This window comes from Atractosteus spatula, chromosome 1 (assembly GCF_055471065.1).
Source record: "Atractosteus spatula isolate fAtrSpa1 chromosome 1, fAtrSpa1.hap1, whole genome shotgun sequence".
Lineage (NCBI taxonomy): Eukaryota > Metazoa > Chordata > Actinopteri > Semionotiformes > Lepisosteidae > Atractosteus > Atractosteus spatula.
In genome coordinates, this window is record NC_142706.1 from 26,411,479 (window position 1) to 26,424,801 (window position 13,323).

The 13,323-nt window shown below is 35.2% G+C and overlaps 1 protein-coding gene across 2 annotated transcripts in view; it reads right to left on the minus strand.

Moving 5' to 3' along the window:
• Positions 1-13,323, minus strand: part of uba6 (ubiquitin like modifier activating enzyme 6) — a 95,954-nt gene that overhangs the window by 80,091 nt on the left and 2,540 nt on the right. For both annotated transcript variants that reach the window (XM_088933389.1, XM_088933445.1), the window contains exons 3-8: positions 12,604-12,698; positions 8,377-8,405; positions 6,943-7,037; positions 6,187-6,298; positions 2,016-2,096; positions 1,348-1,470 (exon numbers count right to left, since the gene is read on the minus strand). In XM_088933389.1, coding sequence (XP_088789515.1) covers positions 1,348-1,470; positions 2,016-2,096; positions 6,187-6,298; positions 6,943-7,037; positions 8,377-8,405; positions 12,604-12,698 — 535 coding nt within the window. The remainder of the gene's footprint in view (positions 1-1,347; positions 1,471-2,015; positions 2,097-6,186; positions 6,299-6,942; positions 7,038-8,376; positions 8,406-12,603; positions 12,699-13,323) is intronic.

Sequence of the window (13,323 nt, forward strand, 5' to 3'; positions counted from 1 at the left end):
TCATTCTAGTTCAAAGATTTCCATGCATAATTTAATTTTGAAAGCCTCTTAGGCATCTGGTGTTACTGTTGTAATTATGAAAAAACATACAAAAGGCATGCTAACCACTGTGCCATCCGATTCCTTAGTTAATATTTAATTTTTATCATTTTTATAAAGTTAAGATTGTTAATTGTTGACTGTTAGCAAAATATTTTAAATTATATTTACCCTATGTTTTCTTTATTAATTTTGATTTTAAAAATTTAATAAAAAATAATCCTTCCCCCCTCCCTCATTTAATTTAAAGATTTCCATGAAGAAATCCTTAAACTAAAAAACCACCACGTACAATAATTCATCCAGCTGGTTCCCTGTTGAATGACGCTGATGGACCAGGTTCAATTCCAGGCGGTATACTGTATAGTATAGTTTAAACTTTTTTAAATTCCAAGTTCAATTGTTGGCTGATTACTGGCTGCTGACATCTGGATTAAGACAAAAGATAGATTTTCTCAATTCGGATGTAAACCTGAAAGAGGCAGATCACGTTCACAATAAGCTATAATAGTGGACTATTTTTATGCATTCGGCTTTATGAGAAACAAACCGAAAATAATGCTCTGATTGCGCTTTGAACCGCCTGGGTGCAGCTTGCTACATTACAGTGTTCATTACCACTACAAGGATAATAGAATTTTTTTTTAAAAAGAAACTAATGTCAAAATGTTTCCAAAATGTCCACTTATGATACTTTAGCTGCTTAGTTACATGATCGTGTAACTATCAAGTGATATTAAATTACAACATTTATCTTTTTACAATAACAGCAAGTGGTGTTCTTATTATGTACTTAGAAAAGGATAAAACGTGATAACTTTTTATGAAGTACAGAATATAAGCTTAATAATACTAGAACAAGCACTTTAAAACCAGAACCTACTGTAAGTTACCAAGTTAAAGACTTTGATGCGTAAAATATTGATGCATTATTAAATTATTTATGAAGAAGGTGGAAGGTTGTGTACTTTTGTTCAACTGGGCAATCTTGCTTTTACAAAATATACCGACTTTTTAATGTTTAACATGCTGTAATACACACAGTTTAAAATTATTAAAAGTCTAAAAAGTATACAAAACTTATATACATAAGCAGTACACATAAGCAATGCAGATAAGGCTTTATCTTTACGTAATGCATTAACGGTGGTGAAATTCACAGGCACTCAATTCACAAAAAGATTGCTTTCTCTTCTATGCAACAAAATGAGCATGAGTCATTTCATTGTCATCAGAGTGGTTCTCTGATGGAAAGGCATACATTAATTGCCTAAAACCCCTACCTAGGAAAAAAAAATCCAGTCATACCTGTGTGATATTCTGCACAAAGACTTCCTTGGGCTCCTCTCCATTTGAGTCAGAAACTTCAAAGGCATCTCCAAAGTCACAGAACATTCGTGCACAGATCCCATACACATCACAGCTGATAAACTGTCAAAAAAATAAACAACTCTTATTAGTGTATTACAAACTGGTATTTTAAGACTCAATTTGTCAGCTTCAAAGTGATACCAAAACATACAACAAAGAATTTTGCTTTAGGAACCTAAGCAAACAATGTTTCTCTTTATTTGATCTTATTATCCTGAGGAATAATTAAAAAAAAGGTGCTTCAATCTGCACTGCTTGCTTTGCATACCCATCATTAATATCCCAATAGTGTGATAACATCTTTCAGCTAAAAAAGTTAGGCATTCAATAAAGTTGGACCAACTTTGTAAATCTGCATCTTAAATTACACAGCATAAGGTCTTTGAAAAACATTTCCTCATTTTGAACTGTTACATTAGATCACTACATTGATGAATGATTTTGAAAAACAATAAATTTAATGCTCCTGGTTTCAGACATTTAGGAATTACTACTGAACAAAACTACTGATGACAATCAGAAATAAGAAATGTGTTCAAAATATTACATATATGTACATGTAAGATTAAATAAACATTTCCCCAATACTTAGGAATCACACTTACTTTAATTGGTGGTTGCTGTGAGTGACAAAAAGCATTAACCCTCTTTTGCAGTTGTAGCCTGGCTTCTGTTAGAATCACACACTGAGAATTAAAAATAAAACTGTTACATTTTGTTTCTATTGTTTCAAATAAAGATGTTTTGGATTACCCACATTAGTCTAATGTAGTCTAACCAATGTAGATTTAACTTCATCTTGTCTGTCATATTTCCTAAGCAAACAAATTTCACTGTTAAAGCCTGGATGACCTGCACCTACAGTTATATGAAAAGTTCACAAAGTTAACACAACCTCTGCAGGGTACAAACTTAAACATGACAGATTTCGGCACATTTAGTGCTCGCTCATTCTGAATACTGACAAGGCACCGGATTTGAAACACTTCATAGAACACCTAATGCCTAACTCACTTTTTATGCTTGCCTACAATACAAATCATGGAATTCAAATGATTTAAGCAGGGTGAATAGCCTCTTATTCATAAGCTTTTGTAAAAACCTATTTTGCTTTAAACATTATTTTGCATTTAAACTAAGGTTTGGTATTTTGCCTTTGTACTACAGGCAGTTTTGATTTTAATTCAGAAAAGAAAGAAATCCTTTTCCAGAACACAATGTTTATAAAACAATCAATTCAGGATATGCAATAAACTTTCTTTGGAGCATCAGACAACCGGCATCAATGTGAAAAATCATGTAGCCTGGACATGGAGTAATGTGGTGTCTGCATCAGTCCTAAGCCACTTTGGTTATGTTGGAGGTCTGTTATGGTTCATCTATCTTGCATACACTTCAAACAGGAGCTCTCACAAATCTTTGAAGATGTACCACACTGAATTTCTCAATGCCCATGAGGCAAGTTCAGGAGGCAGAGGCTTAAAACTATGTAATAAAAAATATGACCAGGCATGTAATATTACGATTTCTCATTGTAAGACTAAACAGGAGTAAGCATTCCTGGGCGAGAAAACATTAGCCAGAGAAGGCCAGAGACATACTGTAAATTAAAAACAGGCTCCATTCCCTAATCTGCCTTAAGAAGTAGGTAGGACATACAACTTTAGCAGGCATTCAAGTAAACAACATATACAGGGGGTGGACAAAATAATGGAAACACCTAACAATTGATATCAAGGACCTAATAAGGAGGAGGGCCACTCTTTGCCTTCAGAATAGCTTCAATCCTTCTTGGAATGCTGTCATACAAGTCCTGAACTGTGTGTAGTGGAATATTGCACAATTTTCAAGAAAAGCCTCCAGTTCTTTAAGGGATGAAGTAGGTGAAAATCTACTTCGCACTCAGCGCTCCAGAACATCCCATAAAGGTTCAATGATGTTTAGATCTGGTAATTAGGGAGGCCATGAAAAGCATTTGACTTCATCCTGGTGTCCATGAAACCACTTTTGAATTATCATCCTGGAATATGGGAACATCATGAGGGAACAGTGTTTACACCATAGGGTGCACCTGGTCCTATAAAATGGCCTCATTATTCCTTGGCCATTTTATGACCATGCAGAGCAATCATCAGACCTAATGACTCCCACGAGATGGCTGCCAATACCATTAAGGATCCCCTACCATGTTTAACAGTTGGCAACAGCCACTGTGGGTTGAAGACATTCTTCGGCTTTCTCCAAACGTAAACCCATCCGGATGTAGGAAATAGGGTGAAAGATGACTCATCAGACCTTATTACTTTTTTTCCATTGATTAGGGCTTTAGGTTTTGTGCTCCTTCCACCAGGTTGTGCATCTTTGTGCATTGGCCTTTGATACAAGCAGTTTCCGAATGGCAGCCCTGAATTCCAGCTTTGTGAAGCTTATGACATACAGTTTTTGTCAAGACAGAGTCAGAGATGCCGATTCAATTTTGTGGTAATTTTTTTAGGACGTACTTTTGTGGCAGTTAGCAATTATCCTGTGAAGTGTCCGTCTATCCCGGTCAGTGAGCTTCGACTTGCGACCACTGTTCCTTTTTGCTAATGCAGTTTGTCCATGTTTGGCATATGCTGTCATTATTTTTGATACTGTTCCACTAACCATCTTATAAAGAGTGCCACCTTGTCCTCTAAAAAATCTCCTTTGAAGTTTAAACAGTCTCCATAGAGACCATACTGGACCCAGAGCCCATGTACATAAAAGTCATAAGCTTCCTGCAAAAACCTTTCTTCAATGTATTTCTCAAGAAAAACTATTCACCTGATCAGTGATACAACACATGTAACCATTGGTATGAATATCACAACACATCCCCATTTAATGTACTTAATGGGGACCGTAAAAATGGGACATTGAGCAGAGACTTTCTATTAGAAATCATGGAAATAGGGATTAATTGGCACCAGAAGGACATCAAGTTTAACATATCTCTGGATGAGAATCATTGTATTTTAACAGTAAATGGGACCGGGACATGACGAAGTACGTTTACAGAAGTGTACATTCACATTTTAAGACTGTAAACAGAATTATTACTGTAATGACCTATTACGTTGAGCACTTAAATGTAATTTAACCTTAGCATTGTTGCCTCACAGCAATGAGGGCCTGGGTTCAATACAATTCAATACACTTAGAATTTGAAAATGAACAATGAATGAGAGAGTTTGTGAAACACATTTTGTGTGTGTGAGACAGAAAACGTATGTGTGAGAGAGGGTGAGTAACGAACAACATTTTCAAATATTAAACTCATTAAAACATTAAACTTAAAATTTAAAGTTTTAATTTTAACAGTGTATCACATACATGTATATAGAAGATGAAACCATCACACTGCAAAATAATTTTTAATTCAACTTTTATGTACAGTATAACACTACCTTAAATACTGTACATATGATAAATAAGGGAATTAATACTGAATAGAGTAAAATTACTCATATTTTAACTTATCTTGCAATGCAATTTCCTTGTGCTTCTCAACATATCTCTGAATGTCTTAGTTAGGACACTTTGCATTCAGAGGACGTAAAGTCGAGCATAGAAAAGACGTAACATTTACATAAACGCTTTTTATAACACATACCGTTATAAATAATACAGGAATTATCTATGATAATTTTAATAGAAAAAGATATGTTGTCATTATTTTACTAAACATTTGTCATATTTTACACTCTGGACTGTTTTTAAGGTGGAGTTTGCATCCATTGGACATAAAGTGAGAGAAGAGATGTAAAGTGGGGATCCCCTGTATTCCTTGCAGTAGCTACAAACCATGACAGCAGTCTCAAAAAGTCCTGCAGCCCAGTGAAAAATCAGGTGCCAGATGTTTTTATTATTCTGTCTATGCTTAACCAAAGCATTATGTGTTGCTGCAATATCTAGACTATAATGAATATCACATAGCCACCTTAACCAACATTGTTAATTGTTATCTACTTTTCATTTTGTACTCAATACAATTAAAATATACATAGCATTTCTATCGTTAAAGGTACGTGTTTTCTTCGTTTCAATATATTGAGCTCTACTTCAAAAATCACTTCCTGAACATTTATTATTAATCACCAATTCACTACACAGGATACCCATAAAAGGACTGGAGGTATATCACCAACACTTTTTGTGGAAGATTTTAGCCAATCTTACCCAAGGAAATCATACCAGAAGCAGCATTTCAAAGATTTTGCTAAAGCAAGCATGAAGAAATAGATCATATCAACTCCATATTGTCTTTAACTACTGGAGGAAAAATATCTGGGAAGGAGTCCAGCACATTGAAGCACAAAAGTATCAAAACATCCTCAGCTGTGAGGGATAACTGCTGAGTATCAAGAAAAAAATATAGTACACATTTATGGTTTCCTATATCAAGGAAAAAACAGAGCTCTACATTCTAAAATTACAATGTACTGTAACGGTTATAAAATACGATCTTGATAATTATTGGACCATGTCTGCTCTCTGACAGAAGAACAGAATAAGCCAGCACCCATATCACCCTGCAACTCACAACTGACAACCCACTGAAGCTAAGCAAATGTGAGCCTGATAAGTACTTGGATGGCAGACCTCCTCGGAAAGTAGGTTGCTGCTGGAAGAGGTGTAAGTGGAACCAGTAGGGGTTAATGTTTTGGTGTAATCCTTTTAAACTTAAGAATCACAAGACACAAAAATTAAGATAAAATGTTTGTCCTCAACAAAAGCTTTAAAACACTGACTTACCTGAAATTGTTTCAAGAATGACAAATCAGTGGTTTCATCCAGAGTAGCATTTGATGTATTGACCTGAACATAAGGATTTAATTCTGCAATGCGGGGATAAACAGCCTCCACTCTGAAGAAAAAGATTTGAATATAAAACATTCCAAATTGTGCTGATTAATGACTAAATCTTTAATTATCCAATTTTCAAGTATACAGTGAGCAGTACTGCAAACAGCTCCTTTCAGAAATTAACATATTATTGCTTATTTTCTTAATTATTTATAACAAAAGAACTTTAAACTAAAATGATAGCATGACATACACAATACATGTGTATGAAGGCATGGAAGAGCAGGCTGAACAAACTGCCCTTTAGGTGGGTAAATAATCTGTAAATGTATGTAATCAGAAAATACAAAAATCATGTTACCCTTTTAAAGTTTATGCTTTACTTTCTGACTTGGACAAAGTTCTACATATTTTTATGGAACCGTCAGATTGTCCCAAAATCAAACCATTGTTGTTATAATTTTTAGAGATTGTATGTGTATTAGACAGTGGTCCTAATTCAGGGTGTAGGCAGTTACGTAAAGTGTACTCCAGGTGCTGAAAATAATTTTATTTAAAATCCTGATAAAATATCTACATATCTAGGCATAATTACTGCAAGATTTTTAGTTCTTAAAAAAATACTTCAGACTTAGATTTGGAACTAGGAAAAGGTAACCCAGGAGTGTCTCTAACACACTCAAAGCCCACAGTGCCAATCCTCACCTTGCCTTATCGCTCAGAACATCCTCTTCATGAATGAAGAAATTGGTACCAAGATCCCAAATCTCACACTTCTTTGCATCATGGACAGTCAATGCCTATAATTATGTGGGATCACAAAGATTGCCACATCAGCATTTGATTTTAAACCAATATCTTTTTAAAAGTGGAGAACTGGCTGTTAATTTAAATTGAAGTCTTAATAAAATAAGCAAACAACACATGCAATATTAGACAAGACAAAGCATTCTAAAGCCAAGTGACTTAATTCTCAACAACAAAAACAAAAAAATATTCTGTAGTTCTCATAATACCTGAAAGCCATTAAATTCCTTATGAAATACCTGTACAATCATTTCTGCAAGAAAGTCTTCATTCCTAGAACATGACTGAGGGTTTAGTTATATAATAGAATGTGAAATTGATTAGGTTATCATCAGTCTGGGTAAACAAGGGGGAAACAGTAAACAAATGTTTACCTAAAGTAAAACCACTGCTTTGATTGTTACTTGGAAATGATAACTTATTTCACTTTCATAAAAACGCTAACATTAGGTTTAGTGTTGTTCAGGTTTCTGTGATCTTTATTCTGTATATGGTTTCATGTCCATTACCTACCACATACTGTACATATTCTTTAACAGTCAAAACTAAACCTTGCGATTACCTTGTTAGGATAATACTTATTTTTTCATTCTTTATTAGTTTTTCCAATGTTACAAACACAATAAAATACTTATAATAAAAGAACGCAATACATATTGTGAAGCCACAAGAATCTGGGTCCTAGAGGGACGGTACCTTCCCTGTGAACTGCTTCTTTTATTTGAAGCTTTTCCCGCTGCAAAATATGGCAGTGTGCAAATCATAGGAGAAGGTGCTGACAAGAAGCCAAACTCAAGGAGGAAGTCTATCTGATCGCCCAGCATTCAGCTAGCATAGACTGAATCTGTTCCTTGTCTGAAGGTTTGCTACTAAACCCATTATTTTTCTCCAGCTCTAGCTGAAAGGGCAACACTGCTGTTAACTATTATTTTTCCCCAGCACCAGCCGGAGGGCCAGGCTGCAGTTATTAGTTTCCTCTCCAGCTCAGGCTGAAGGGCAGTGTTATAGCTAAGTATTTTCCCTGCAGTCTTGCAGGAAGAGCTCTATTTTCCCCATGGTGGTATCTTCATACTACTTACCCCATATCCTATTAAAATGCATTGACTAAATGGTTCATAGAATGTGCAATTTCTGAAACAATTCCCCAAGAACGCAATTTGCACATTACAGCAAAACTGATTGTACTCAAAGACTACTCACTAAAAATATAAAACATGATAGGGTACACAGAGAACTATGAAACGAACTGCAGTACACTTTAAAACCATATATTACATGAAATATACTTAAATGGATATAGAGTCATGTTTGAATGCAATGCAAATTACATACCTTTACTCCTGCAAGTACAATATTCTTTGCTGAAAAAAACATAGAAAATATTTACAATCCAATAAATATTTCTGACTTAAAACCTAAAGTCAAGATTTTGGTAATTGGTAATTTTGGTAATTATGGTAATTTATATTACCATACTGACTGCTAATTATGAAAATAAGCATAAATATTACATTACACTTTTATACTGGTAGGCATAGTTTAACAGATTTCTTCTGTTTTTACTGATTCTTAACATTAAAATATATATTGATATAAATGTTATACATAAATAAATAAAATAAATGTATAACAACATTTTACTTGCTTTTTATAGTCTAATATTGTAAAAGCTATTAATTTATACACAAACATCAACAGTCATCTGGCAAAACTTCAGACATCCTAATAAGTATGTCAGTGAACACATACAGCAATTAACTTAGAAGGTAATTCAATAAACTGAAAGAGATTAAACGTGACAAAAAATAGGATAAGCTTAACAAAAATGTACAGTATATGCATGTGTAAAATGTAATGTTATTTGGTGCAATGACTTAATATCCCAAGCACTTCTCCAACTGTGAACAGGTATATGTTTCCACTTACTTTTTGACCTTGTACTGACTGTACCTGCCATTTTAACCAGATTAACCCAACATTTTTCAGGGAAGCGTCTTTTTTATGTTCTTTTTATCAAGGTAACACCCATTTAATGTAAATATCTAATTAGGTATTGCTGGTTACCTCTTTGCCTATAACACAACCTTTTATATCAAACATATATTACTGATACAATTATTGCAAATATTCATTTAAAAAAAAGTTTTTGCATGACTTCACTTTTGACATTTATGGATGACTTTAACTACCACATTTGTTACTAAAGCTGGATTGAAAAACGAACATGAAAATTTGGATTTTACAATTAATATCCAGTTTAGCTTGAAAAAAACAACAATACAAACCTCTACTATGTTATTGTCATCCTGGTGACCTGAATAGATATGCAGTTAATACATTTCATTTAACATGCAGCACACTCATCACTGCCCCTCTGTGAAGTAATCCAGTAAGACTCCTCTAAATCTCTTAGCTCCACCTCTGCTTTCCTGCAAGTCTGGGCGCAAAGACCAAGTTACTGCTATTTTATTTCCAAATCAGTACCCTTCCATGACTCAGAGGCAACCCAAAAAGGTAACAATTGTATTTCTTTTCTGGGAATCAGTGTTATAATGATATTCTATCTATCCATCCTCCATTCCAATTCAAGGCTGCAGGGGAGCCTGAGCCTATCCCATCAAGCAACAGGTGCAATGCAGGACACACCTTGGAGAGGATGCCAGTGCATCACAAAGTAAACATGGACACACACACCCTTACACCACTGCCAGTATTCCCAGAAGACAATTAACCTACCAGGACATTTTTTGGCTGTGGAAGAATTGGATCCCTTGAAGCATCAATAAACAAATAAAATCTGGTGTACAAGATACAGCTGGTGAGCCAGGCCATGGAAGTCTGCGCTTGCTGCTGGAAGTGGCAGGCCAGGAAAGGCAGGGGTACATGTTAACCATTCGTTCCAGTCCAAACCACTGGAAGGTACTTGGCTTCTTATGCAAAGATTAATTGTGATAGTTGCTGGGAGGACACCCTGGGTTTATGAGATTATTGCAAACATTTGACAAATGATGGGCCAAAGGTGACTGGTGACAGCTGGAGATAATGTTGTGCTACTATGAGGGACCACCAACACCCATCCAATATCATCCAATATCAACAGCATAAATGGAAAAATATTTAAGTACATCTAAATAATCCCCAAAACTTTTTACTTATTTTTTATTCTGTTTTGTGTTTTTGATTTTTGCTTTGATTTTTTCTTTACATCTGAGAAAGTTCAAGTTTCTCTTCCATTTCTTTTCCAACTTACAAGTGTGGAAGGTTAATGTCACATAATGTGGCTCAGTTGACCCACGCACATGAAACTCTCCAACTCCAATAGTAATTTAAAATACAGACTGGTCTGAAGAAAGCAGATCACAACCAGACGCTATGCAACAAGAAGTCAAAAATCACTCAGGAGAAATTTAAACCTTAAAGGGGAACAGGAAATACCTCCTTGAGGCTATCGAAGGACGGATAAAAAATACTTAGTGCTCTGTTGTGAATACAGTTGGTTATGTTTTTAGAAACTATGACACATACAACCCTGAATGTCACACAAGTCCGTAATTTTTATAGAAATAATACAAAAATCTTAAATGCACATCTAGATTTTATCCTAAATAAACTTTCAAGGGCATGAATACATTTGAAAGCATGTTCAAGTTTTCAGTTGTCAAATGTGTAAAATAAATTCCAACTTAATTTGTCTAGATTTCAGGCTGTTAGGTCACAAAATGAGTTATTTTGTACAGGTCTGTAGACTTTCTGCAGACACTGTATTAGCAGTAAAAATGCTAATTGTGTGACGGCATGGTGGCACAGCAGATAGTGTTATGAAGTGTCTCTTAAAAACACCTGGCTAGTCTCAACATTTCCTTGGGGAATTCAAAGCAAGGAGATTTTTGCTGAGATGTAGGGTTACAAGATTCAATAACCATAGTAATAGTAAAGTTTACCTTGGTTGATTTTAATTTAATTAAGTGCAGCCGAAATGATAAGTGTCCATCAACAGTCAAGGAAGACGGCATAAAACAAGCAGACAGGGAGAGAAAGGGGGAAGAGACAGAGGAGGACAGGAGAGGAAAGGCAGGAGCTCCATTAAGATCATCCGGAAAGACCAGACTGGCACTTTGAACCTTGTTGAGAGAACTTGCTATTCTCTTGCTGTTAGGATTTCCCATGTGAACGATCCGTCAGTTAAAAACAGCCTCTTCTGGTTCGTGGGTTAAGTCTTAGAACAGGCAGATAGTTTCCCATTCATTTTGCAGTTATCTGGGTTTACAGAGAGAGATTTAACTGTAGATGTATTCTGTTTAGTTAAGAAGGCGGTTTTCTCTTATTTTAACCCTTGTTATATACGAGTTAAATACTTAATAGCAGTCTGGGGTTTTTCTGGGTATTTAAGATGTAAGTCTTCTGAATGCCTTGTGTGTAAATTTTGTAAATAGCATTACTTGTACATTGTACATTTCTGTTGCGTGTTGTTTAGTGTGTCACTGTTAATTAATATTTGTTTGAACAAAGAACTCATATGCCTCTAACACTAACTGGTCAGGTATATTTCTGGTAAAATAAATTTGGATTACATTTAGAAGATTAGTTTACTTTCTGATTAATCTGCTCAGTTATTTTGTTATTCACCCTTTTTACCTCCATTTGTAACAATAGCACTGCTATCGTTACTGCTTCGTAGAGCTGAAGCCTTAGGCTCAATTCCAGACCTTTGGTGCTATCTGCACAGAGTTTGTATATGTTCTCTTATACACGTAGGTTTCTTCCGGGTTTTCCGATTGCCTCTCACATTCCTAACACATATTGTTAGGTTAAGTGGCTTCTGGGAAATTTGAATGTGTATTTGTATCTGTGTGTATCCTACCTTGTCCCCATTACTTGCTGGGATAGGCTCCAGCTTCCCAGCAACCCCAAACTGGACAAAGCAGTTAGAAAATGGATAGATGTTTCTTGTGGATCTATATGCATCACTGCTTTAACCAACAGCTTAACCCAGTTTAAGATATTTACATCTATCTTTGGCTTGGTCTATACAAAAGGTATGTATGAACAGAAATTTTTAAACACTTATAAAACCCAACCAAACTGAGAGTTTGTTCAAAAATCTGAACATAAGGAACGGTGTCTCTAATTCTGATGTGCTGTGACTCCAATCTTTTATTTTGCAATGTCCCATTTGTCATTTTACAATGTTTAATATATATATCTCAGAATTATTTTTTTTAATTTCTTTGTATTTAACAATTACAATTAACATTATCTTGAACTGGGGTTCTTAATATGTAATTACTCAACATAAGGAATCAGCAGTTCAAAGACCAAAATGTTAAGTGCATTTTATGTCTCACCTTTGAAACAGCACTTCAGCTGGAAAATGCATTTCAAGGTAGAACTACAACTAGTTTATTATTTTTACTCTATTCCAGAACTTTGCTTTCCACACAATAGCAATTATTTTTGATTGATTTCAAATAGAATTACATGCAATATATATTCATACTCTCTCAACATAAGAAATCTTCCACATTTGTAACAAAACATTTTCTTATTTCTATGACTTACCCATTTCAACTCCCAGACCTCCCATCCCACTGAGGAATACATGGGACTGGGCCATCTGCTGCATGGCACTGTCGCCAAGGACATATCTTTGACGACTAAAACAAATGAAAAGGAAGAAGTAGATACTTATGCAAATTACTTATTTCTGTAACTCAAATAGTGTCTAAACCTACCCATTTTCTACTGAAGATGGTATACTGCATGGTGCACAAAAAGGAACCACACTGATCAGACAGATTTGCAAACTTACAAGAATGACTATATTTTGCTTTGAATTTCAAAAGTCTTGCATCTCAGATAAGAATCACCCAACAGAGGACACTCACTGAACATCAGTCTACTTCCGTTAAGTCAGAATAGAAAAATACACACTTTACAGTTTTCAGAAAAAGAAAAGTGGTTTAGAGTGTGGTTTGTAAACATGGAAGGCCTTTTCTTTGAGTAAAGTAGATATGTTCTTAAATTTTTTAATAGACAAAGGCCAAGTTCAGACCAGAGCCACCGGGCCCAAGCTCAACCTGGTTACCTTAGCCAAAGTGGACTGAGAGCATGTGACTTCCCCCTGGATAGGATTAATCCCAGCAATGTTCATCCCCACTTATTGTGCTGGGTGGATTGGAGCAACAGGGATAAACTGCTTTATTCAAGGTGCAATAGCAGTGTGTGCAGTGGGGACATAAACAAAAACTGCTAGGTCATGAGTCACATGATTTTAATAAT